Source organism: Thunnus thynnus, chromosome 19 (assembly GCF_963924715.1).
Source record: "Thunnus thynnus chromosome 19, fThuThy2.1, whole genome shotgun sequence".
In the NCBI taxonomy this organism is placed as follows: domain Eukaryota; kingdom Metazoa; phylum Chordata; class Actinopteri; order Scombriformes; family Scombridae; genus Thunnus; species Thunnus thynnus.
In genome coordinates, this window is record NC_089535.1 from 24,724,535 (window position 1) to 24,745,927 (window position 21,393).

General features: G+C 39.2%; 2 protein-coding genes across 4 annotated transcripts; both read left to right on the forward strand.

Annotated features, from left to right (window-relative positions):
* Window positions 1–286: 286 nt before the first annotated feature.
* LOC137171089 (annexin A1-like) lies at window positions 287–9,024 on the forward strand. 3 transcript variants are annotated; one of them, XM_067574840.1, is made up of 12 exons: window positions 287–606; window positions 691–802; window positions 1,173–1,278; window positions 2,771–2,865; window positions 3,466–3,579; window positions 4,683–4,773; window positions 5,056–5,192; window positions 5,698–5,791; window positions 6,446–6,541; window positions 7,429–7,487; window positions 8,223–8,345; window positions 8,499–9,024. In XM_067574840.1, exons 2-12 carry the CDS (start codon window positions 734–736, stop codon window positions 8,553–8,555), a joined length of 1,041 nt encoding a protein of 346 aa, XP_067430941.1. In that variant the 5' UTR covers window positions 287–606; window positions 691–733; the 3' UTR covers window positions 8,556–9,024. The 3 variants fall into 3 exon arrangements, with proteins under 3 accessions (XP_067430941.1, XP_067430942.1, XP_067430943.1); XM_067574841.1 differs by having other exon boundaries at window positions 724–802; XM_067574842.1 differs by lacking the exons at window positions 287–606; window positions 691–802; window positions 1,173–1,278 and adding an exon at window positions 2,417–2,601.
* A 2,152-nt stretch (window positions 9,025–11,176) lies between these two features.
* On the forward strand, window positions 11,177–20,892 carry slc30a5 (solute carrier family 30 member 5). The gene is made up of 17 exons (XM_067574376.1): window positions 11,177–11,461; window positions 11,589–11,712; window positions 12,185–12,307; window positions 12,412–12,478; window positions 12,706–12,791; window positions 12,981–13,068; window positions 13,734–13,821; window positions 13,954–14,030; window positions 14,126–14,296; window positions 15,145–15,433; window positions 16,642–16,850; window positions 17,729–17,886; window positions 17,999–18,128; window positions 19,389–19,653; window positions 19,745–19,971; window positions 20,184–20,312; window positions 20,609–20,892. Exons 2-17 carry the CDS (start codon window positions 11,642–11,644, stop codon window positions 20,777–20,779), a joined length of 2,349 nt encoding a protein of 782 aa, XP_067430477.1. The 5' UTR covers window positions 11,177–11,461; window positions 11,589–11,641; the 3' UTR covers window positions 20,780–20,892.
* Window positions 20,893–21,393: the final 501 nt, after the last annotated feature.

Below are 21,393 nucleotides of genomic sequence, written 5' to 3' on the forward strand. Positions count from 1 at the left end.
TTTCTTGAAACCACTGAGGGCAGGGAGTAACTCAGAGGATGACCAAGTGAAAAAAAAATATCAAAAAATAACAATTAAGAACCCAATAAGTGAGTTAGTCACATTTCTGCCTTTTGTTGGATCTCTTTTATGTGTCTCTGTGACTTTAACAGTCACAGCTCAAGAGAAAAATGTGGAACATCATGTTCAGTCACATAATTGTACAAAACAGACTGAGGTCAGCATTAATTTTGTTTACTTCAGCAGCTCCTTTAAATTATGAACTACAGCCACTATTATCTTAGTTGTCACTGTTTCCTGCAGGACTGCATGTTTGCATGAATAAAATGCTGTTTGATTAAAGGGTGAAGCACTTACAAATTTACAACACAAGTCTGAACAGAGGAGTCACCCAACCAGTCAGAGGTTCGAGCACCTCTGACTGTCACCTCACAGGTATGTTGTCTGTGAGAGGTGGCAGATGATTGGCTGATCTTCTGCAGGTGAAAAGAAACTTGCCTGAAAAGCATCTGCACAATGAGGGGAGTGGCTGTAGAGTGAGCTAAATACTGTGACTAACACTGCACATCCACAGACGGGGTGTGAAGACTGTCTCCAGTAGCACAGGTGAGGTTTTCAGATGTTAAAATATGAAGAAGAAGAAGAAATAGTAAGCTATTTCTGTTTCTTTTTTCCTTCTTCACACTACAGCAATTGTTTTTGTTTCTGGTTTTAACTCTTCAGCCAAGAAAAGATGTCCATCTTCAAGAAATTCTTCACAAATATCATCCATGACAGAGATCCTGATGATAACACTGTCACAGTGAGTATGAGATCCCTTGTAGGAGCGAACAGTCATGGGGAGATTACACCTGTTGTTGGCTAACTGCATTTTGATTTAATATCTGATGTAATTCCGGTTTCAGGTTTTTTCACCTCTAATGCTTGAAGCAAAGTTTTAATGAGAAGCTAATTATCAGACGCTGACACTTTGGTTTTCAGTAAAATCAACTGACAGCTGTCTGTAGCTCTGTGAACTCTGGTGGCTCTGCTTGTTGTCACCTCATCCTTCTCTTCTACGTTGTTCCAGTCACCCTGCCCTGTGGTGAAACTGGAGTTAATTAAAAACTGTAGCTGTGAATTCCTGTTGGTTTGTGTTTGTAAAACCCCTGTGTTTCTGCCTGTTCTTCCAGGTGAAGGGTAAGCCGAAACCTAACTATTATGGAACAGTCACCCCGTACCCGAACTTCAGTGCCAGCAGTGATGCTTCGGTTCTTCAGAGCGCCATTGAAAGTAAAGGTTTGTGTGCTCTCTGGTTATCTTGAAAAAAGAAACATACATTGTTAGGTTATTCTACAAATGTTTAACAAATGGTACAAACACTTAAGGTGCAGTGTGTAGAATTTACTGGCATGTAGTGTAACAGATGTGGCAGAAATGGAATGTAATATTCATAAGTATGTTTTAATTACTGTATAATCACCTTGAAAAGAAGAATCGTTGTGTTTTTGTTAATTTAGAATGAGCCCTTTATTTCTACATAGGGTCCTCTTCCACGGAGCCTGCCATGTTGCACCGTCATGTTTCTACAGTAGCCCAGAATGGACAAAAACACTGGCTCTAGAGAGTGCCTTTTGCATTTTTTGCAGATTTCACAGCCGCCATAGGTTCTCCTACATGCTTGGAAGGGGAGGGGTATTCAATTGGTTGCAATCTGCACCTTCACCACTATGCCACTAAATCCTACACACTGGTCCTTTAACATCGATAAAACATGATTTATGTTTACTTTTTAATGAATGATGAAACGTAATTCAAAGCCATTACTCTACTGATTTAGCATTACACATTCCTATAAGACTATTAGACACATGATAAAAAAGGATCAAAATGAATGCACCAGAACCAGAGATATCATCTTTCTTATTCTACGCATCTACTCAGTTCACTCAACTGCACAGATTTAGATGTGAGTGACTAATGTAGCCTTAAGCTGCTGGCCTCGCACAGAGATAAGGAGCATGCCTCAGAGGTCATGGCCAATTCACTTCTTGCGAACCACACTCCCAGATTTTTTTCACTGACTCAAAAGACATCACTAGAGACAATGTTTCAGACTTTATTACCATTAACATGCGACCTGCTAAAGGAAGCTGCACAAAAGCTACAAGTAGTAGCAGTGAAAAAAGCAGTGAAAAGTGAATGACGTTTGTTTGTGGCAGCAGTTTCTTTGACTTGGGACGCCATATGTTTGTTGACAAGTCCGCCAGCTCCACCTAGCTAATTTACATATTGAGATCACAATGCAAGCATATTAGTAGCCAGCGGGTACAGTGCTGTGCAGTGAGTAAACCTCACTCCCCCGACACCTTCAGAGACATGCTGGCGACAGATGCTGGCGCCTGTGGGTTTTAGCCTCTTTGCTAGCACGCCTGCCTCCCATGTCTGAAGTCACTGGTCGAGTCCAGTGCGGGACTGTGCTTGTCTACACAACTCAGGCTACACTGGTACCATGACTCACACTGGGAGAGGGGTTTAGGGGGGTGAGTGGTATCCAGAACACATGTTAATACCAGATGTAAATGGGGCCTATGCAACTCCCTCTAAAAGACTTTTTGCAACGTAAGTACTCCCCAGCCCCTGTAAACATACTTTGTTGTGTAAAATCAGTGGAGTTCCCCTTTAATGTATTTGGGATTTTTTTTAAAAGACAAAATCTCCACAAAACTCAACCTTTCTGACTTAGTGGCTGTGCTCTAGTACTTAAGTAAGTACAACTTGTCCCTTACAGGAGTGGACGAGGATGTGATCATTTCAGTCTTGGTGAAGAGAAACAACGAGCAGAGACAGAAGATAAGAGTAGTTTATGAAGCATCGACTGGGAAGGTGAGTAATTCATTTCTCAAGAATGGTCAAATAATAATAAATCAGCAACAGACTGAACACATCCAAAAAAAAAAAGTTAAAGCCTGGAAAAATATTGAAACATTACATGTCCAGCAGCCCTCTGACTTCACTATGTAAAGGGTTGTGTGCTTCGACAGTTTGACATGTTACAGAAACAGGTCATTCAATTCAATTTTATTCAATTGCATTAGAATAAAAACTGTTATTACAATTCTTACTGTCTCTTAGTAACTCACTGGATTTACTGTGTATAGGTTGTTTACTTATTTACAAGTTCTTTTACAACATTATTTTGCTCATTTCCACTTACAGTAGACCATGGAACTTTTGAAAAGAGACATAAAAATCCTTTTACAGATTAAAAGATGAATTCATAAATAATAAATCACACCCTTCCTCAGTTCAATACACTCAGGGATTTTGCTACATGGTTTGTTATAACCAGTAGCTTATGATAGTATGCTAATGTTAGCTAACTTTAAGTAGATAGATTTTCTGCAGGCTTAGTCCTGTTTGAAATGATTATATTGAACAGTAACACCCTCATGCCTTTCTATGGCTACTCCTTGTGTGTTGCAGAAGCTGGATGAAGATCTGAAGGGAGCTCTCAGGTCAGATTTAGAGGATGTCTCTCTGGCTCTGCTCATGACACCTGCTCAGTTTGATGCCTTCCAGCTCAGGAAAGCCACAAAGGTAAATATCAGTGGTTTATATCCTAAATATCAGAGGAAATTATTTCCAGATGTCACTGTCTATGTTACTTTTCATTTCACTGGTTTGTCCTGCCAGTGGGGAATCCCTCTCTGATTTGGCATATCCTGGGTTTTATAGAGTTTCTTGAGCTTTTTTTCATGCTGTGTCTTTGTATGTATCTTTATTCAAGAACGAAGCTCTTTTTCAGGAGCAAAAAAATCTACTGTACTGTTGCTTCGGAGAATGAGTCCAAGCAAAAAAAGTTAACTTCCACATACTGTCAGCACAAAATGTATTAAAGAAACTTTTGTGCTGACATTGTGCAGGAGTTCACCATCTCTTTTACAGCAGCGGTTAAACACATTTATACCCGGAAGCTGCTTTTTATTCCAGCCACAGTTTGATATGGTGACTGAGCAGCTGCACTGCAGCATTTAGTGGTTGAGTGCCTGGCTCAAGGGCACTTTAGTGGTGGTAATACTTTACTTTTCTGCCAAGATTTATCCTTCCACTGGCGGGATTGGAGCAGCTACCTTTCAGTGACAAGCCTGCTTCTCCCTAAAGGATAAGACTGGCTATATTTTATTAATTAATCTGTGTATCCATAGCCTGATATATCTTATTCCTCTGTGCCATACAGCTCCAAAGCAATTAAAAACACATCAAATTACACAGCCTTTACATCTTCAGTAGGAACAAATAAGCTTGGAGACCAGTAGGGAAGTCAGAAAGTATTGAGAGACGGACCAATGCATTGTTGGTTTTAGTCTTTTCACAAGATTTCTTGGCAGTAAGAAAAATATAGAATAACACTAGCCTTATCCTGAAGGTCCTTTATTTAGTGTATATACTGAAAGTGAAACTCCATGTAAAACACTTTAAGCCTGTGAAAATATTAATATATAGAAGCTTTGGTGACATACATTGTCAAAAATAATCGGCTCTATTTGTAGCTTTTCAGGGGCATTTTTGTGTACTGTACAGGGGCAACTGTGTACCAGTTTTATTAATTGCATTTGTATAACTCAATAATTCAGTTTAAAGGGTCTTATAAAGACTACCCTTGAATCACTGTTTTACATTTTGTCACTCTGTGCCAACAGGGACTGGGCACAGATGAAGATGTCCTGGTGGAGATCCTGGCAACAAGATCAAACCAAGAGATCTGTGAGATCAAGAGGGTCTTCAAAAAAGGTCTGTCCTGATTTAGCACAGTTACTGGTCTACGTGCTGGGCTCTGAGTTTTCACATGTTATGTAACATGTTAGGTAGCTGACATTCCTCAGTGTCTCCAGTGCACACAGCAGTAGAGCAACACTGAATTCCTAGACTGTTGCAACATTGTAATCACCCTGTCAAGAGGATTGTAAGCCTCTAAACAAGGGCTATAACCACTGTGGTCATAGTTTGTTCCTTTATAATATTACAATTTGCAATGTTTATTATCTTTGTGCTGAACTGCTCTTTCTCTCTCAGAGTACAAAGAAGAGCTGGAGGATGTTATTGTGAGCGAGACCAGCGGTGACTTCACTAAGGCCCTTCTGGCCATGCTGAAAGCAAACAAAAATGAGAGCAAGGAAGTTGACATGGCTCTGGCCCAAAGGGATGCAGAGGTAAAATAAGGAAAATCTGCTTTTAAGGGATGGCATCACTCCATGATTTTCTTACTGTCAACAAAAGACTAAACCAAAAATACTTTCTGACTTCCTTATACTGCATGTGGCACCCACTGGTTTCTACTAAAAAAAACAGCTAACAAATATATAGTTTCATTTAAAAAAAAAAGGTCATTACTTTCCTAACACAGCTGGGCACTGTAGTTTTTAGCAACCTTTACTCAAACTTGAGTAACAAGAGCATTTGTTGGGGACTATTTTCAGCGGTGGATTAATACACATTATGCAGTTTTTGGGCAACAATGGAGCTCTGTGACACAGAAGAATAAGATATATCAAGCTTTGGATACACAGATAATACTTGTTAGTAGATCAATTCATTGTTGCTTTTGGTCTTTTCATGAGATTTGTTGACAATAAGAAAAATATAGAATATCACCAGACTTATGTAAAAGTTTTGAAGAGAACAGTAATGGAGTGTCACTGTTTTTTTTACCTGCAGACTCTGTTTGAATCAGGTGAGAATACCACGGGAACCAACGTTTCTGCCTTCATCGACATCCTGACCTCACACAGCGGGCCACAGCTCTCTAAGAGTGAGTGATTGCAATGTGTGAATACTTTAGCTGTTAGATTTGTCTCATCAGCGGCTAGAACAGCCACAACCTTCATTTTAAAGTGAAGACACACACACTGACACACACACACCTGTAAAACAGGTGGAACCACACTCATCTAGGTAACAGGTGAAACACACCTAGCAGTGTAGGAAGAAAAGAGAGCAAAACTGACCTTATATAAAGGAAAACCAGCTGTACCCTGGATTAGGTAATTTCTTTGAATTTATGTATCTGTTTTTAGCAATGGTGATCCATTTACTTTTTCATTTCTTTCAGCCACATACTTTACATGTTTTCAGGTTTAATATAGCAAAAATAACAAAACATTAGCTTGGATTTTTTGCACAAAACTTGCATAAATATCTAAATGTCTAAAAACAAGCCCCAGTTTATGGATTAGTATGTTTGGTCCCCAAGTTGTCTGTTAAAAGCTGCTGTTACACATTAATTGTTATTCTTTTGTAGTTTAGCTGAATGTTTACTCTGCCACTTATTCTGGAAGAAGATTGTTTTTGAAATTCCAGAAAAAGGGTATATGCAGTGATGTTTTACTTGGCAAAAAACAAATTTCTGTCAAACGCAGTAGCCAATAAAAAGATGTTTACCTGTGTGTCTGTTTACCTGCTATAGCATTCGAGTACTACGCCTCCGTCAGTGACATCAAATTACCCAAAGCCCTGGAAATGGAGCTGAAAGGAGACATTGAAGATTGTCTCATTGATATTGGTGAGGAAGATGTGATCATTTCTTTCTTTGATATGATTTGGTATAATTTTCCATAAAACATAGTTTTCTATTTCGGACTTGAGCAGGGGACTTCTCAACAGTTTACTCAGTTTAGATAAAGTAGAAGAAATGTGGAAAGAATGAACAGCCTACTGAAGATTTTGCTATTCTTAGAGCTTTACCAGCAGTAGAGCCAAAAAGTTAAAGGTTTGTTTTGAGAAAACATCTTGAGATCAAAAGGGTTGATTTTCTGGGGAGCAAGAATATTCTCAGTAAATGTCAGTGCAATATGACTGATATTTCCTGTGCTGAAGTAAAAATGTTGGCATCATGCTGATGAGAGGAAAGTCAGAGGTTGTCATGCTTAAGAACTGCTGCTAGCAGGTCAAAAGTGTTTAAAAAAAACGGGTTTAACTCTCCAAAACTAATATTCCTGTGAATTCTGTGCAGCAGCATGTGTTATCCAGTAAGAAGGTAGTGGCCGAACAGTTTCCATAAAGAACCAGAATAAACAAAGAGGCTGCAAAAAACCTTAAATGCACAAATCAAAAACATTATTTCCAGCTGGAGAAGTACAAATAAAACAGCAGATCTGAACACTGGATAGACTCAATGATATACAGAGACCCCAGAAAGTTGTCTCAGACTTTTGGACCCTACTGTATATATGGCAACAGACTCTGAATAGTTCACTCTTGGCATGTGGCACAAGGGCATCAGGACCTCACACACTGTGAGATCAGTCTAAGACTTTGCATGGACTATTTCAGCCTGAGAATAGAACTCTACTAGATGAATGATAACACAGAGGAAAGAAAGTGACGTACAGTAGCAGCACCTGCATGCTGCATTTTATTTTCACTTTTTGTGTCTTTTTTGATGTCTAGTGAAAAGTGCCTGGAACATGCCGGCTTTTTTTGCTGAGAAACTCCATCTGGCAATGAAGGTGTGTATAATTATCTCTCTCCTTCTCTCTCTCACCTTATATCAGAGTGTATATATGTATATGTGTGTGTGTGTGTGTGTGTGTGTGTGTGTGTGTCACCTAAACTGTTTTTACTGCTTATAATCTTGTCAAAAATGCACAATTTGAACCTTAAAGGGATAGTTTGCTATTTTTCCTGCCAACTCACAGTGACACAAGTTCTTGTATGTCTTTTCATATGGTTCTGCAAGCCGACTGAGATAGAACTTAAAACTTAAACAGTTTCAAATTTTTCTTACATGTAGACTTGGTCCAACCTTATAGAGTTGCCCCTCAACCAGAAAGAATCTTTGTATTTTTGTTCTATGTCTTTCTTTCAAATGCCTTCTTGGGAATTTAGTGGCAATAGTACATATTAATTGAAACATCTGCCACAATATGCTGCATTCACATTCTAATAATATGATGTCACTGATCAGAAATTATCTCATAAATGAGATTATTTCTGCACCTGCAGCTGACTCTCAAATGTCAGATTTTGAAGATCTGACCACTACAAATATTCATAGTCTCGGGAAAACACTGCTTAACCACAGTGATTGGTTATACAGCTGACTGTACACAGATGTAGTACTGTATATCATTCAAATGTTGGATGAGAACACAGTGTGTAGTAAAACCTGCAGAGTGAGGTGATGTGCATGCACTAATGCTTTCTACCCGTTCAGTGACTGAGGCTCTGCTCCATCCTCACAGGGCTACGGCACATGTGAGGCGACGCTGATCAGGGTGCTGGTAAGCCGCTCTGAGGTCGACCTAAAGAAGATTTTGGATCAATACAGAGCCATGTATAACACAAGTGTACAGGAGCAGATACTGGTAAAATAACATAAGTATTCAAATGTTCCTGAATGGCTACCTTTATGTTCTGTATGTTCTGTTTTTCACTTACAGAGTCATTAAGTAAAGAAAGAAATTACATTACAGTTTCAGAATATTTCAGCTGACCACATCTTCGCCTCTGTTTCACAGGAGGAGACTAAGGGTCATTATCAGCAAGTCCTGCTTGGACTGTGTGGACCGCACTGAAATTCTGTCATAACCACTTCACTGGAAATGGAGGCCAGCTTGTCCACCAGATGCCACTGAAATCTCACATTAAATAATAGTAGAATATAACAAATCTGTCTAACTGAGCTGATGCTCTAATAAAGCTGTTGAGAAAAGGAGGAGGAGTAAAATATATTTCTGTTGGCTTTAAGTAAGCAGTAAGTAAGTAAGTAAACTTTATTTATAAAGCACCTTTCAAAACCAGAGTTACAAGGTGCTGTACAATTTAAAGCCAATATCTTAGCAAAATGCTTATCCTGATATGTTTTTTTTATAAGGTTTGTGAAATCTCAGTGCAGTCTTCTTTCTTTCCTTTGTCTTTAATAAAAATCTTTAGGTCTGTTGTATAGATTCCACATATATAAGATCAGAGTCATAAGGTCGTCTCCATTGCAAATTCTAACAAAAAAACAATTAAAATCCCTCTCCATTCAAAAATGTGTTTTGCTTATTTTTTTTTACTTCACTTGGATGTCTGACCTGCAGAATCGTGTATGTGCAGAGTTTGACATCAGAAGATTGTTTTCACATTCATCTGCTGAAAGGGAAAGTTTCTTTGTGCTTACCTTAAAACTGAGTTTAAGGTATTTACATACAAGCATGATTTGGTGAAATCACAACTAGTTTGGAAGCCAATCAATATTAGTTTTGCTTGTATTTAGTCATAAACCAAAGTATTGGATGGATTTAAATTTTGACCTGATGATGGCACTAGATGAAACTTTGGATCACTAAAGTTATCACAATTGATCCTGAACGGGATATGAACGTGTTTACCAAATTTTTATGGCAATCCATCCAAATATGGATAAAAAATACTCCCATCAGGCTATGTGACAAACTATAGCCCAATATTTTACATATTATAGTATTAACAGAGCCTTTCCAACCTGTTCAGCTGGGGCGTGGTGGACTCACCTGTACTCACTTTGTCAGAAAAGGGGATCCTTGGAGCATATCCTCAGCTGCTGTCCAAAGACCTTGGGAGAGGTGCGGTATCGTTGGTGGGCAGTAGCAGACACCATCTGCATCAGCTATAGTAAGCTGCAGCACCCAATAGAGTGCATTGCCTTTGTTCCTGGTCGACCTAGGGAGACAACTGAGGTTCCGTGGCAATCGAGCAAGTGGTTTTGCTAGAGCAAACTGTCCCCTGAGAAGACCTGATGGAGGAGGAGCAAAAAAGGAAGAGAGCCAGGTATGCAGATTTGGTGGCTGAGTGTTGGAGGAAAGGGTGGAAGGCCTTCTCTGAGCCAGTTGAAGTGTACTGTATAAACATGGCAGTGCCGCATGGTGGGCTCTGTGAAAGAGGACCATGGATGTATAATAAGTGTTGGATAGGGCGCCGCTGCTCAGCCTTGCAGCCAGTTTTTCTTAGTGGCCACTTGTGGTATTTTTGCGAAAAATCCCCCTGCTGCCCAAAAAGCATTTTCCCCATAGACCACCACTGTAAAAGAGACGTCTGTAAAACTGTTGACAGGACCCCTCGAACTGCAAACAATGTCAATGATGACTCTTGCTAATATGGACTTTTGATCCATGGAGGTTGGGTGGGAACTCACGGGTGGGGCCAGCGGGGGAAACACTACTGCATATATTCAGTAGGCCGCAACCCAGAAGCTAGAAACTTTTTTTGGCGTATGCGCCAGCCGAGCAACACCTATAGGACTGAATGGGTGCCATTTTTAGTCTGGTATCCAGCTCTTATAATACATCCATGAAGAGGACCCACTCCTATTTAGATATAAAGGATTCATTCTAAGGTAACGAAAACACAGCAATTCTTATTTTCAGGAGATTATACACTTATGAAAACATACTTGTGAATATTATATTCCATTTCTGCCAAGTCCGTTCTGCTAGATGACACTAAAATCTACACACTGAACCTTTAATATGTTACATATTAGTACTTTCAGAAAAAAAAACTGACATTTAGATTTCTAGTTACTACTTTCTTTAGTTTGATGTTTCTAATTTGGCTTTTTAAAAAAAAAAAAAAAAAAAATTCTCCAGTAAACTGATTTAATTTTACTGTAGGCTAAATAAAACCAACAACATACCCCATAAATCTGAGTTACAGAAACACTATCAAAGCTTGTAGTTGTTGAATGCTAAGCAAATATTTGGTCTTGTATTTTTGTTAAAATGCCAGGGTGTTCAAATTATACTGTGCAATACAGTGTTAGATACTTTGGAAGTCCGTTTCCACCAAGAAAACTTTGAAAGTGATAAAAATAAAAATACTCAAATTATGACACACCAAGTTAACTATGAAATGGTAGGTCGAAATATTAGTAGTAAAAGTAAACGATTAATAATTTGAGATACAGACAAATAATTTGAGAGATAGAAGATATCAGACAATAGTTTGAATTTTCAAAAATATGAGATAAATAAGTCAAAATTATGAAACAAACTTTAACCTAGAGGTGGCCAGTTTTCTAGAACTATAGCTTTCTGGTCATAAAATTGTAATGATAAAGTAAAGCACACTAAAAACTAAATTTAAATGTACTTCTTAAAGTTTTATAGTTTCTTTCCACCACAGTCGTCTTCATGCTCGGCGCCGAACTCGGAACTGCGCAAGCGCAGCATTCACGAATACACATGACGTGTAATGTTTTACCGTGTCCGGAAGTGCCGTGGCTTTTTGACCAGCTTGGACGTTTCATCCTTTAATTGCGGACTTAAGCTGTTATTGTGGAGCACTCAGCCTAAACAATGCTATTTATCTTCCTCTAACTAAGCTATCACATGGATTTACCTGTCGTACACTATACACAGAGCACGTGTCGCGGCTAGAAACTTTGGGTAAAATCTGACTAACGTTAGCATGCCAGATAGCTAGCAGCTAACAGGCTAAGAAAGCTGCCAGCTGACTGAAGGTTTGGGCTTGTTTACAGTTTATTTTACAGACTAGTGAAGTTATAACAGAAGAATGAATGAGAGCCTGAACAAACCTGTTCCTGTTCTTCACCGGTAAACGGACTGAGCTTTAACTGAACTGTTTAGGTAACAGTGATGTTGAGGATACTGGGGACATAAATACTGTGACTGGAGTGAAAATGGAGGAGAAATACAGCAGCAACGTACTCTCTGGGGGTAAACTGGGCATGGTGGAGGTGCCCAATTCCAGGTATGTCTCTGTTAGTTTAGCCAACGTTAGTTGAATTAGTTAAGTCCATAAAACCAACCTCAAGCTAAGCTAGTGCTGCAGCTAACTGTTATCTTCAGTACTGATTCATCTATCAACTAGTTTTTCTATTAACTGTGTATAAAATGTCCAAAAAAAAAAAATCTTGAAAATATTCATCATAATTACACAAAAGTCCAAGTTGACATCTTTAAATTGCTTCTCTGTCCGACCAACTCTCCAACACCTAAAGATATTACATTTAAAATGATATAAAACAGAGAAAAGTATTTAATGATTAATGGATTATCAAAATTGTTGACAATTAATTTTTTGTCAGTTGACTATTCACCACTTACTTAGTTTAATAGTGCAAATAATGTGCAATACACCTTTTTGTATGTCAGTATCAGTGGAGGATAATGATGGTTATCTTTGGTATGAATGTATGTTTCTTTGTCCTTTTCCTCTGCAGGTTAACCAGGTACATAGTTTTACTGGTTGTCTCAAAGGTCCTCAAGGCGCTTGGGATCTTTGAATCATACGATATCCTAAAAGTTGTTCACATTGTCCAGTTCATCTTCATACTAAAATTTGGGTAAGTGCTCCTAAGCTTATTACTTGCTGATGTTTCATTGTTTCTTACTTTGTATTTGGGGGTTTTTGGACGATGACATCATGGTGATCCTTCTTCTTTCTCAGGAGTGCTGTTATTCTGCTTTTCTTTCAAAAGCCTTTCTCCTCTGGCAAAGTCATCTCAAAAAGACAGGTTTGATGGATTTCTTTTTCTTCAGTATGTGCATGATCTAGCTCCTGTTTGATTAGATCCATATGTGAATTCAGATCTGTTGTCTGTAATGTTTTAAGACATTTTAAAGTTGACCTAAGGAAGATCTTTTTTTCATGAAATACATTGTATTAATGCTCCTGTAAAGCCATGATGTCAACCTGTCTTTATGATTAACCTTTTTCTTTTCATATCTGTTTTCTTTGTAGTGGATAAAGTTATTAAAGCACGCTGTTTTCAGCTGTGTCATATACCTCTTGGGATTCTTTGGTCTAACTCTCTGTGGACCTCTAAGGTAAAATGTCTTAATGCCACCATAAATGTGTGTTAGTGTGGTTTTCATAGCAGTTAAAGGCAACAATACATCAGTTTGCATGTGAACATGTTTACATGGTTTTAACTGTGTGCTTGTGTTAGCATGTGTACTCATGTAGACGTTCTTGTGCCCAGGATTTGATTAAATGTTGGTTTGTGTCTTTTACAGGACGTTGTTGCTTTTTGAGCACAGTGATGTGGTGGTCATTGCTCTCCTCGGTGTCCTGTTTACCAGCTCAGGAGGAGGGCCATCCAAGGTAGGAGGCCACAAACTCACACAACTGGTTTGAAATCAGGAACTTTTTATCTTGAAAAATATGTCCCATATATTTTACTTTACGTTTTTCATTAACTATGATTTCATTCAGGTTTTTTTTTTTACATGTGGTGTCACCCAAAAAACACAGATTTATAAACAATGAATAATCTTCAGACTTTGTTGTGATAGGGTTAGCATTAGATTTTTCACCAGAGTATACCCTGTCACTGTTTTCATGCAGAGGAAAGAAACCAGTCACCTCAGCATTTTTTAAAAGAGCAGTTCCAGTTTCATACAATTTTCATTGTTTTGGCCATCATTCCTATCAGTAATAATAACATTTTACTCACCAAGTTAATTGATAAGATCTGCTGAACACTGTGATATCGCTTAAAAGAGGTCTGACTGGTCAAGATAATCTGGCCAAACATTTAGCTTGTTTACAATGTGTCTCATCGTCTGACTGCTTGTGTTTTTGCCCTGTATGACTAGTGATGTTGCTGTGTTCCCATTTCTCAGGAATTACTTAGAGTTGTTTAGTAATTTTGACTCTGTTTGAAATGAAACAACTGTGTTGGACTGTGTATATTGGCTCAAATGATAACACTGTGGTAGAAGTTTTGTTAAATGCATTCCTGTTTGTTTGTCCGTGACTTTGCGCAGACCAGAGGTGCTGCTTTCTTCATCATCGCTGTGATCTGCCTCCTCCTCTTTGACAACGACGATCTCATGGCAAAGATGGCCGAGCACCGTATCCTTTGCTCTTTATGAAGGGCATCAGTTACAGCTGTTTTTAACAGCTCACTAACCTGATATGTTTGTGTTGTTCATTGTCATGTTTCTGTGTTTGCATTGTGTTTGACTTGACTCGTCTCCTAACCAGCTGAGGGACATCATGACAGCGCGCTCACTCATTTCCTCTACACTGCCATTGCATTTTTAGGAGTTGCGGATCACAAAGTAAGCAAAGTCCATGTCCGTGTTGAATGTTATGTTTAGTGCTGCCTACTTTCCAACTTACTGTCATGCCTCTGTATCCTTGTTCTTCTTGTCAGGGTGGTGTTGTGCTGCTTGTGGTCTCCCTGTGTCTGAAGGTGGGCTTCCACACGGCCTCCAGGAAACTATCAGTTGAAATTGGTGGTGCCAAACGCCTCTATGCCCTCGATAACCTGGTTTCCTCTATGGTGCTGCTGCCCTGGGTCATAGTGCTCTCAGCCACCACAGAAGTGAGTGCACATACATCTTTACATGCATGAAATGGAAAGAGCTAAGAACGGTGATGCTAATCACTGTACTGTCCAGATTGCCACAAAGTTTGTTGTCAGTGTTTATGACCTCCAGAGGTTCATTCCTAATGATTTTAGTCACATCTTGATCTTTCCTGTAAGACCACCTCCTGATTAAAATTACTTTAGTCTATAACACAATGAAAACACACTAGTGACTAGATTTCTTTAACCTTTGCTGTGGATATTTATTGTCACCAGAGGATGAATTCTTATGATTTTTGTGACCTTTGTTTAGTGCCACTTATGCACAAGAAATATCAAAACAACACAGTGAGACTGGCCATTGTATTTATGCTCTCCAGTGAATTAACCTTTTCCAATGGAGATGTTCAGTGAGCTTCTGATAAGATGATAAACCCTTTTCATTTGACTTTTTGTGAAGTTTTTCAAGTATAGTATTTGTTGAGGTTGTCAGGAGTTTTCATTTCACCTCTATGATCATTCTTGAGGGGTTTGTCTTTCTAGATTTCTTCATATATTTTAATCTGGTCCTGTAAATTTGTTTACTCCTTTATTCAAATATAATAAGCTTTATTAAATTACATGGATTTTACATACAGTACCAATCCAAAGTTTGGACACACCTTCCCATTCACTTAAATGAGAGTGTGTCCAGACTGGTACTGTATCACCACATAAACAAAATGCGTATATATGTATCTTGTTTATCTGTAAATGAATTGAAACTATGTCTGTTGATGTTCAAGTGATTTCATATTTATTTTTGTCTTCATTCTCATCCAGATCATGTATTTGACTGTTTTTTCTCTCTGTCTCAACCCCAGAGTAAAGTAGAATCATGGTCGTCCCTCATCCTACCTTTCGGGATGATCATCTTCTCTGTGATGATCCTGGAGTTTTACGTAGAAGCCGTCTGCAGCGCAAAGATGGAGACGCCGAGGTGCGCCCGCTACGGCGCCATCGCTCTCTTCCTCAGCGCCCTGCTGCTAGCTAACTTCTGGACTCATCCGCTTACCGATCAGCTGCGCTCCATGAGCAAACCGCCCCAGCAGGTCAGCACGGAGCATGTGCTCTCTGGAGGAGTGTTAGTCAGCGCTGTCTTCTTCATCATGTGTAAGTAACCGAGGTGGGAGTCAGCAGGAGTTGGAATTACAATCATCATGTAGTCCTCTTTATTTAAAACCTACCTCAGTTATTCCCACTTCTTTGGAACAAGAAAGCAGTGTATAAGCATTGAGATTTTCTGGGACCCCACCTGACGGTAATTTTTACATTATGAGAAGGGTTTCCTCTCTCGGCTCCAGAGATCTAATCACCAGGTCCCTGTACTGCCTGGTGTACTGGCTTGTGTCCCGCCTATTCCCTGAAGGCACAGTTGCTGAGGTCATTCTTTTAACAGAAAACATAAGGTTAATAAAGTTGTTGTGTAATGTTAGTACCTTCATTAAAAATCTGTAAGCCCTTTTGTAGCAGGTTTCAATCTCGTGCTTTGACTTTTGTTAGTGGGGATGCCCTGTAGTTTACATTAGGATAACAGATTGTGCCTTTAAAAATATTTACCAGAACAGTAATTCATCTAGTTACAGCTGTAAGCTCCTCACCAGTTTTCCTGCTTTGGATTTGTTCATGTCTCTCCATCACCTGACATGACCTGACTGTTTCTCTTTCCTCCTTATTTTTTTTTTCTTTGAATCTTGTTTCTTCTTTACTTTCTCCTTGTTTTTCTTTCACCATCATTACATCCTGCAATTCTTCCTCACGTCTTTCTCCTCTCTCCTGATTCCTTCACTCACTCTGGAAATGTAAAAAGTCTTCCTTTTAAAAATCTGACAGAGCATGAAGCAGAACTTGAACTTGTGTGGTGTTAATTACAGCAATTGTGGACAAAAAAACAGAGTCCGAACTATCAAGCTACATTAAAGCTGGATTGCAGGACTTTTGTCTCCAACTTCTGGCACATTACACACACTTTATATTTAGCAGTGAATATACAATGCAAGAACAGGAGAGTGAGGATGAGGTCATCAAATAAACACAAACACACAGATACAGTTCACTACACAGGGATTTAGGTGTAATTGCCCTTTAGTATTGAAACAAAGAATAAATAAGATAAAATGGTCAAAAGAGTTTTATGTATTTGCTAATGTAAATAACAATAACATCTTTGCATCTTTAATGCAACAACAACAAAGCTCTTGCGCTTAATGATAAGATTCATAAGTGTAAGACACTTAAAGACCTACATTTTGCAGCAACATTTCATACATCAACCTTAATTTGTCTTGACTTTCTCTGCTTTCTCATCTCTCTCTGCACAGCATCCAGTATTCTCTCGTCCCCATCAAAGAAAGGTCAGAAGGGCACGTTGGTGGGTTACTCACCTGAAGGGACTCCTCTTTATAACTTCATGGGCGACGCCCTGCAGCACACATCGCAGTCCCTCCCACGGTTCATCAAAGACTCACTGAAACAGATCCTGGAGGAGTACGACTCCAGACAGATCTTCTACTTCCTGTGTCTCAACCTGGTATGTGCTGTACATCGTCAGGAAGAGAAAACTCACCACTGGTCGTCTGGTGGAAGGGTGTAGATATCATCTGGGAGACAGTTTAATGAAACACTGAAAAATGCATGTTTTGCCTCGTGTAGGGAGATTTATGGATCAAAATTTCTCATTTCTCATCAAAATAAGAACCACGTAAATGAAACACAAAATAACAAACAACAGCACATATTATTAGAGATAGAAAAATTACACTAACAGCAAAGTCATGACAAAAGCAGCACTTTTGGAAAATGTATAAGTTTATAATAAAAATCCAAAAATACATATTCCAATTATTTATCCTAAAGGAATAAATGCTTTTGCTCTCCTACAACATCTTATCAGTGACAGTTGTGAGGGGAAAGTATATTTCCATCTCAAAGAAAGTTTGCAGTCAGAGCTGTAGCTAGCACTGAGCTCATGAACTCTTTATTGTTTCTGGCATTTAAGAAGATTTACAGACCTGAAGAGGACTAAAATTACGCACAAATAGCACTCAGTGAACTTTTTAGTTGATTCAATTTAAACTTTAAATTAAATTTCATTGTTTATGACAAAAAAATATGAAAACGTTTTTGTAAAACGAACCCTTCTAGGAGTGTGGAGATGGCTTTGATACAGCGTTTAGATCCTTATTGGGAGATTAAATTTATTAAACCTTCATCAGAAAAACAAAAGTCTTTTATTCAAAGAAGGTTGAGGGTTCTGTAATCTTTCTCCTGCTCAAATTTCTTCAAGATTCAAGATGTAAATTAAATTCTTTTCTTTCAGCTTTGGGACTGGTGTCTAGAATTGGGATTGACTTCACACTCTTGTGTCATTTTGAGTTTCTGTAAGATTTGTTTCTCTGCACGTTCCAGGCTTTCACCTTCGTGGAGCTGTTTTATGGTGTTTGGACCAACAGCTTGGGATTGATCTCTGACGGCTTCCACATGCTGTTTGACTGCTCTGCTTTAGTCCTTGGCCTGTTTGCTGCCCTCATGACCCGCTGGAAAGCTACCAGGATCTTCTCATACGGGTAAAGCTGATCAAGAACATATGAAACGTCTTTTGTAGGAGATATTGGTATGATTTAAAGTATTTCATATTCAGCTGGATGATTAAAAATGGAATCTTTTGTTATTTTGCAGATATGGACGTGTTGAAATACTTTCCGGATTCATCAACGGTCTGTTCCTGATGGTCATCGCTTTCTTTGTCTTTATGGAGTCAGTCACCCGGTTGTTGGATCCTCCTAATATAAACACAGACATGCTGACTGTGAGTAAACTATTGCTCCAGATTAACATAAAGGCTTGTGACTGAATGCATGTTTGCACCATGTTAGCATCATTTTTTGTAACAGTTATTTGGTATGTCATGGTTATGTTTTTGCCTTCAACCCTGAGTCATATAATATCGTGTATCTGCTGACAGAGTCCTGCCCAGATGTTTATATTTTCCATATAAAACAGCTGCACACTTCAAGTATTATTTAATTTTATCATTAGTAGTATTAAGTAATAGTTTTAATATAAAAGCTCTGTATTGATAAAAAAAAATCTTCATCCCTTGTACTTAATGGCTTTCATTTGTTTTTAACAAAATAACAAAGTAAACAAACTCACAGTGGCACTACACCAATTTTTATAATGAGTTATGTGCCTCTGGATTAGTTCTGTCCAGTTTGAGAAAACAACCATAGTAATGTCGTCAGGGTTATCTCAGTTTAGAGACAAATGTTTAACAGACAGCCTGCATTGCAAACTGGGGGTGTGGAGTTAAAGAGACAGGGGGCATTTAGCAGGCAGAGAGGGGTCTCATGAAAAGACACTATCTAGTTGCATCATGGAAACTGTAGGATCCAGTTTAGGAACTGTAAGTCAGGTTATCTTGGCCTTTGCTACAATGATTTCTATCATTCTTTTTAATCTCTCTCTCATAAATCCCCCAACTTTATGGATGAGCTGTACTTAATCACTGGAGCAGCCCATTAAGAAGCCCACTCCCTCAATGTTCCCCAGTCCACATGGGCTTACAAGACAATACTTAGATTATATACAGAGCCAAGATAAAGCAAAGAGGAAAGCAGGAAAACACAGGACACACTGTTGGACACTATGTGTCAAAACATTGAACACACTGGGATGTCAAGCAAATATTTTTAAGGAAAAGCTAAACTGTAAGATGAGGATGAAACGGTCAGCCGAATCACATCCTTTTAATGGCTTAAATTACATTTCTACTTAAAAGTGGTGCCTTAACAGACTGGTTATGTTGCAGCTGTTTGTTCCTTAAACTTGGCAAAATACAGGTATTATAGACATTGTGTAGCTTCTACTTTATTACCCACTCTACAGTCATTGAAAACACACATACCTCATCGGCTGCCTTAACCTGTGAGTAACGTCTGTTTACAGCTGTTTAGTTTGTGGTAAAAGATTTTAGTTGTATACTTACCATGAGGGATTAATTGTCTTTCATCACATCACTAGACATCAGTCAGTCTGATCTCTGCGTCCCGTTTGTTGTCCCCTGCAGCCGGTGTCTGTCGGAGGCTTACTGGTCAACCTGGTGGGTATCTGCGCTTTCAGTCACGCTCACTCCCACGGTGGCAAAAGCTGCTCGTCACACGACCACGGTCACTCGCACCACGGCCACTCCCACAGCGAGCACAGCCACGGAGGTCACGGCCACTCTCACGGAGGGCATGGTCACGGAGGGCACGGTCACGGCGGACACGGCCACGGCGGACACGGCCACTCTCACGGATCTGGGGGCGGAGGCATGAACGCTAACATGAGAGGTGAGCGTATGAGTCCATGCACAGATAAAAAGAAGGTTGTGGAAAGGAAGTTGTTGCCAGATATCATCCTCATGTTTTTCTTTTCTCCTAGGTGTTTACCTTCATGTCCTGGCTGATACGATGGGCAGCGTTGGCGTGATCATCTCCACCATCCTCATCCGTCAGTTCGGCTGGTTGATCGCCGACCCAATCTGCTCGCTCTTCATCGCCACGCTCATTTTCCTCAGCGTCATCCCTCTGCTTAAGGACGCCTGCGAGGTCCTTCTTCTCCGAACTCCCCCAGAGAATGAGAAAGACCTGAACAGTGCGCTTGAAAAGGTGAGGAGTCACATATGATGATGATGATGATGATGGTGAGGAGACAGTTACTGCAGATTTTTTTAACAGATGGTGGTTCTACTGTCCATCAGGAAACTCATGCAGCAAGTTCTTGAGAATTGTCATTTTCATTGGCGGCAATAAAAATTGTATCAACCCATCAGCAGATATTTAAAAAATAGTTTTCTGGATGTTGATTTTTGTCATTTCAGATTGAGAAGATTGAAGGAGTTTTGTCGTACAGAGATCCTCATTTCTGGAGACATTCAGCCAGTGTGATCGCAGGGACCATCCACCTCCAGATCATGTCAGACGTGGTGGAGCAGAGGATCATACAGCAGGTCCGTACAAACAATAGAGTCAAGATTCATACTGATGTTTCACTGCAGACTCCATATCTTAGTGCTTAACTTCATACCAACAGTATAATCCATGATCTGTGTTTGATATTTGAGAATAATTGATATTCACGGTCCCCAGAGGATGAATACTTGGGCAGATTGCTATGAAATTTAGAGTGATTGAATAATAAATATTTCATTTATCCACACTCTGTAAAACTTTTAGTCAGGTTTGACCGTGCTACAGTGAGAACAGACCGGCACTTCTAATTGGTTGTAATTCCCGTCATTCGTAGGTGACGGCCATCTTGAAAGACGCCGGGGTGAATAATCTGTCGGTCCAGGTGGAGAAGGAGGCGTACTTCCAGCATATGTCTGGACTCAGCACCGGATTTCATGAAGTTCTAGCAATGACGCAGCAGATGGAGTCCATGAAATATCTGAAAGACGGGACGTGTATCATGTAACGTCCATCTGTGGGACCAAATGAAACTTTATTAATTCAAACACTTGGTTGCTTTTTCATTGAAATGTACAGTATATGTATTTGGTTTAAATAAATCTGAATATATTGGTTTTACATTTGCCTCAGCTGTGTTTTTGTTTTGTGAACTGTGCTGACATTTCCCTGCTCGAAGCATCTGGTATTTAACTGACTTTATTATTTGTGTATCTGTTACTGCAGCAACTCCTTCACTGCAACAATATTTGTTACTAGCAAGAAAGTATTTGTGGTTGCTGCAATATTTAAAAAAAGTCTCACCACACAGAGAAAGACAGATATAAATCATACAGGACATGTGGATAAATGTTTATGGGCTAATGGCTCATTCATTAACTATTACTATACCATAAGTGATATTAGTTTATACAATATCAGAAACATTTAAGATTTCATCTATGACAGAGTGAGTTACATTTTTACAGAGATTATTGTGTTTATGTGAAGGAGACGTACTGGTGCGAATGCCAAACATCTGAACAGAAGCAGATTTTTGTTTTCCTTTTGTCATTCTCAGACTGTCATGTGTCTTAAGTAGTAGCATTTATGTCAGCCAGTAGAAAAGCCTGTGATATGTCT

Excerpts from the sequence above, each read along its gene's own strand:
- slc30a5 (XM_067574376.1), top strand. The coding sequence starts at position 11,642 with ATGGAGGAGAAATACAGCAGCAACGTACTCTCTGGGGGTAAACTGGGC. Across the intron at positions 13,069-13,733 it reads CAGGAGGAGGGCCATCCAAG|ACCAGAGGTGCTGCTTTCTT; the intron begins GTAGGAGGCCAC and ends GACTTTGCGCAG. Across the intron at positions 17,887-17,998 it reads ACCAGGATCTTCTCATACGG|ATATGGACGTGTTGAAATAC; the intron begins GTAAAGCTGATC and ends GTTATTTTGCAG.
- LOC137171089 (XM_067574840.1), top strand. The coding sequence starts at position 734 with ATGTCCATCTTCAAGAAATTCTTCACAAATATCATCCATGACAGAGAT. Across the intron at positions 803-1,172 it reads CTGATGATAACACTGTCACA|GTGAAGGGTAAGCCGAAACC; the intron begins GTGAGTATGAGA and ends CTGTTCTTCCAG. Across the intron at positions 6,542-7,428 it reads AGATTGTCTCATTGATATTG|TGAAAAGTGCCTGGAACATG; the intron begins GTGAGGAAGATG and ends TTTGATGTCTAG.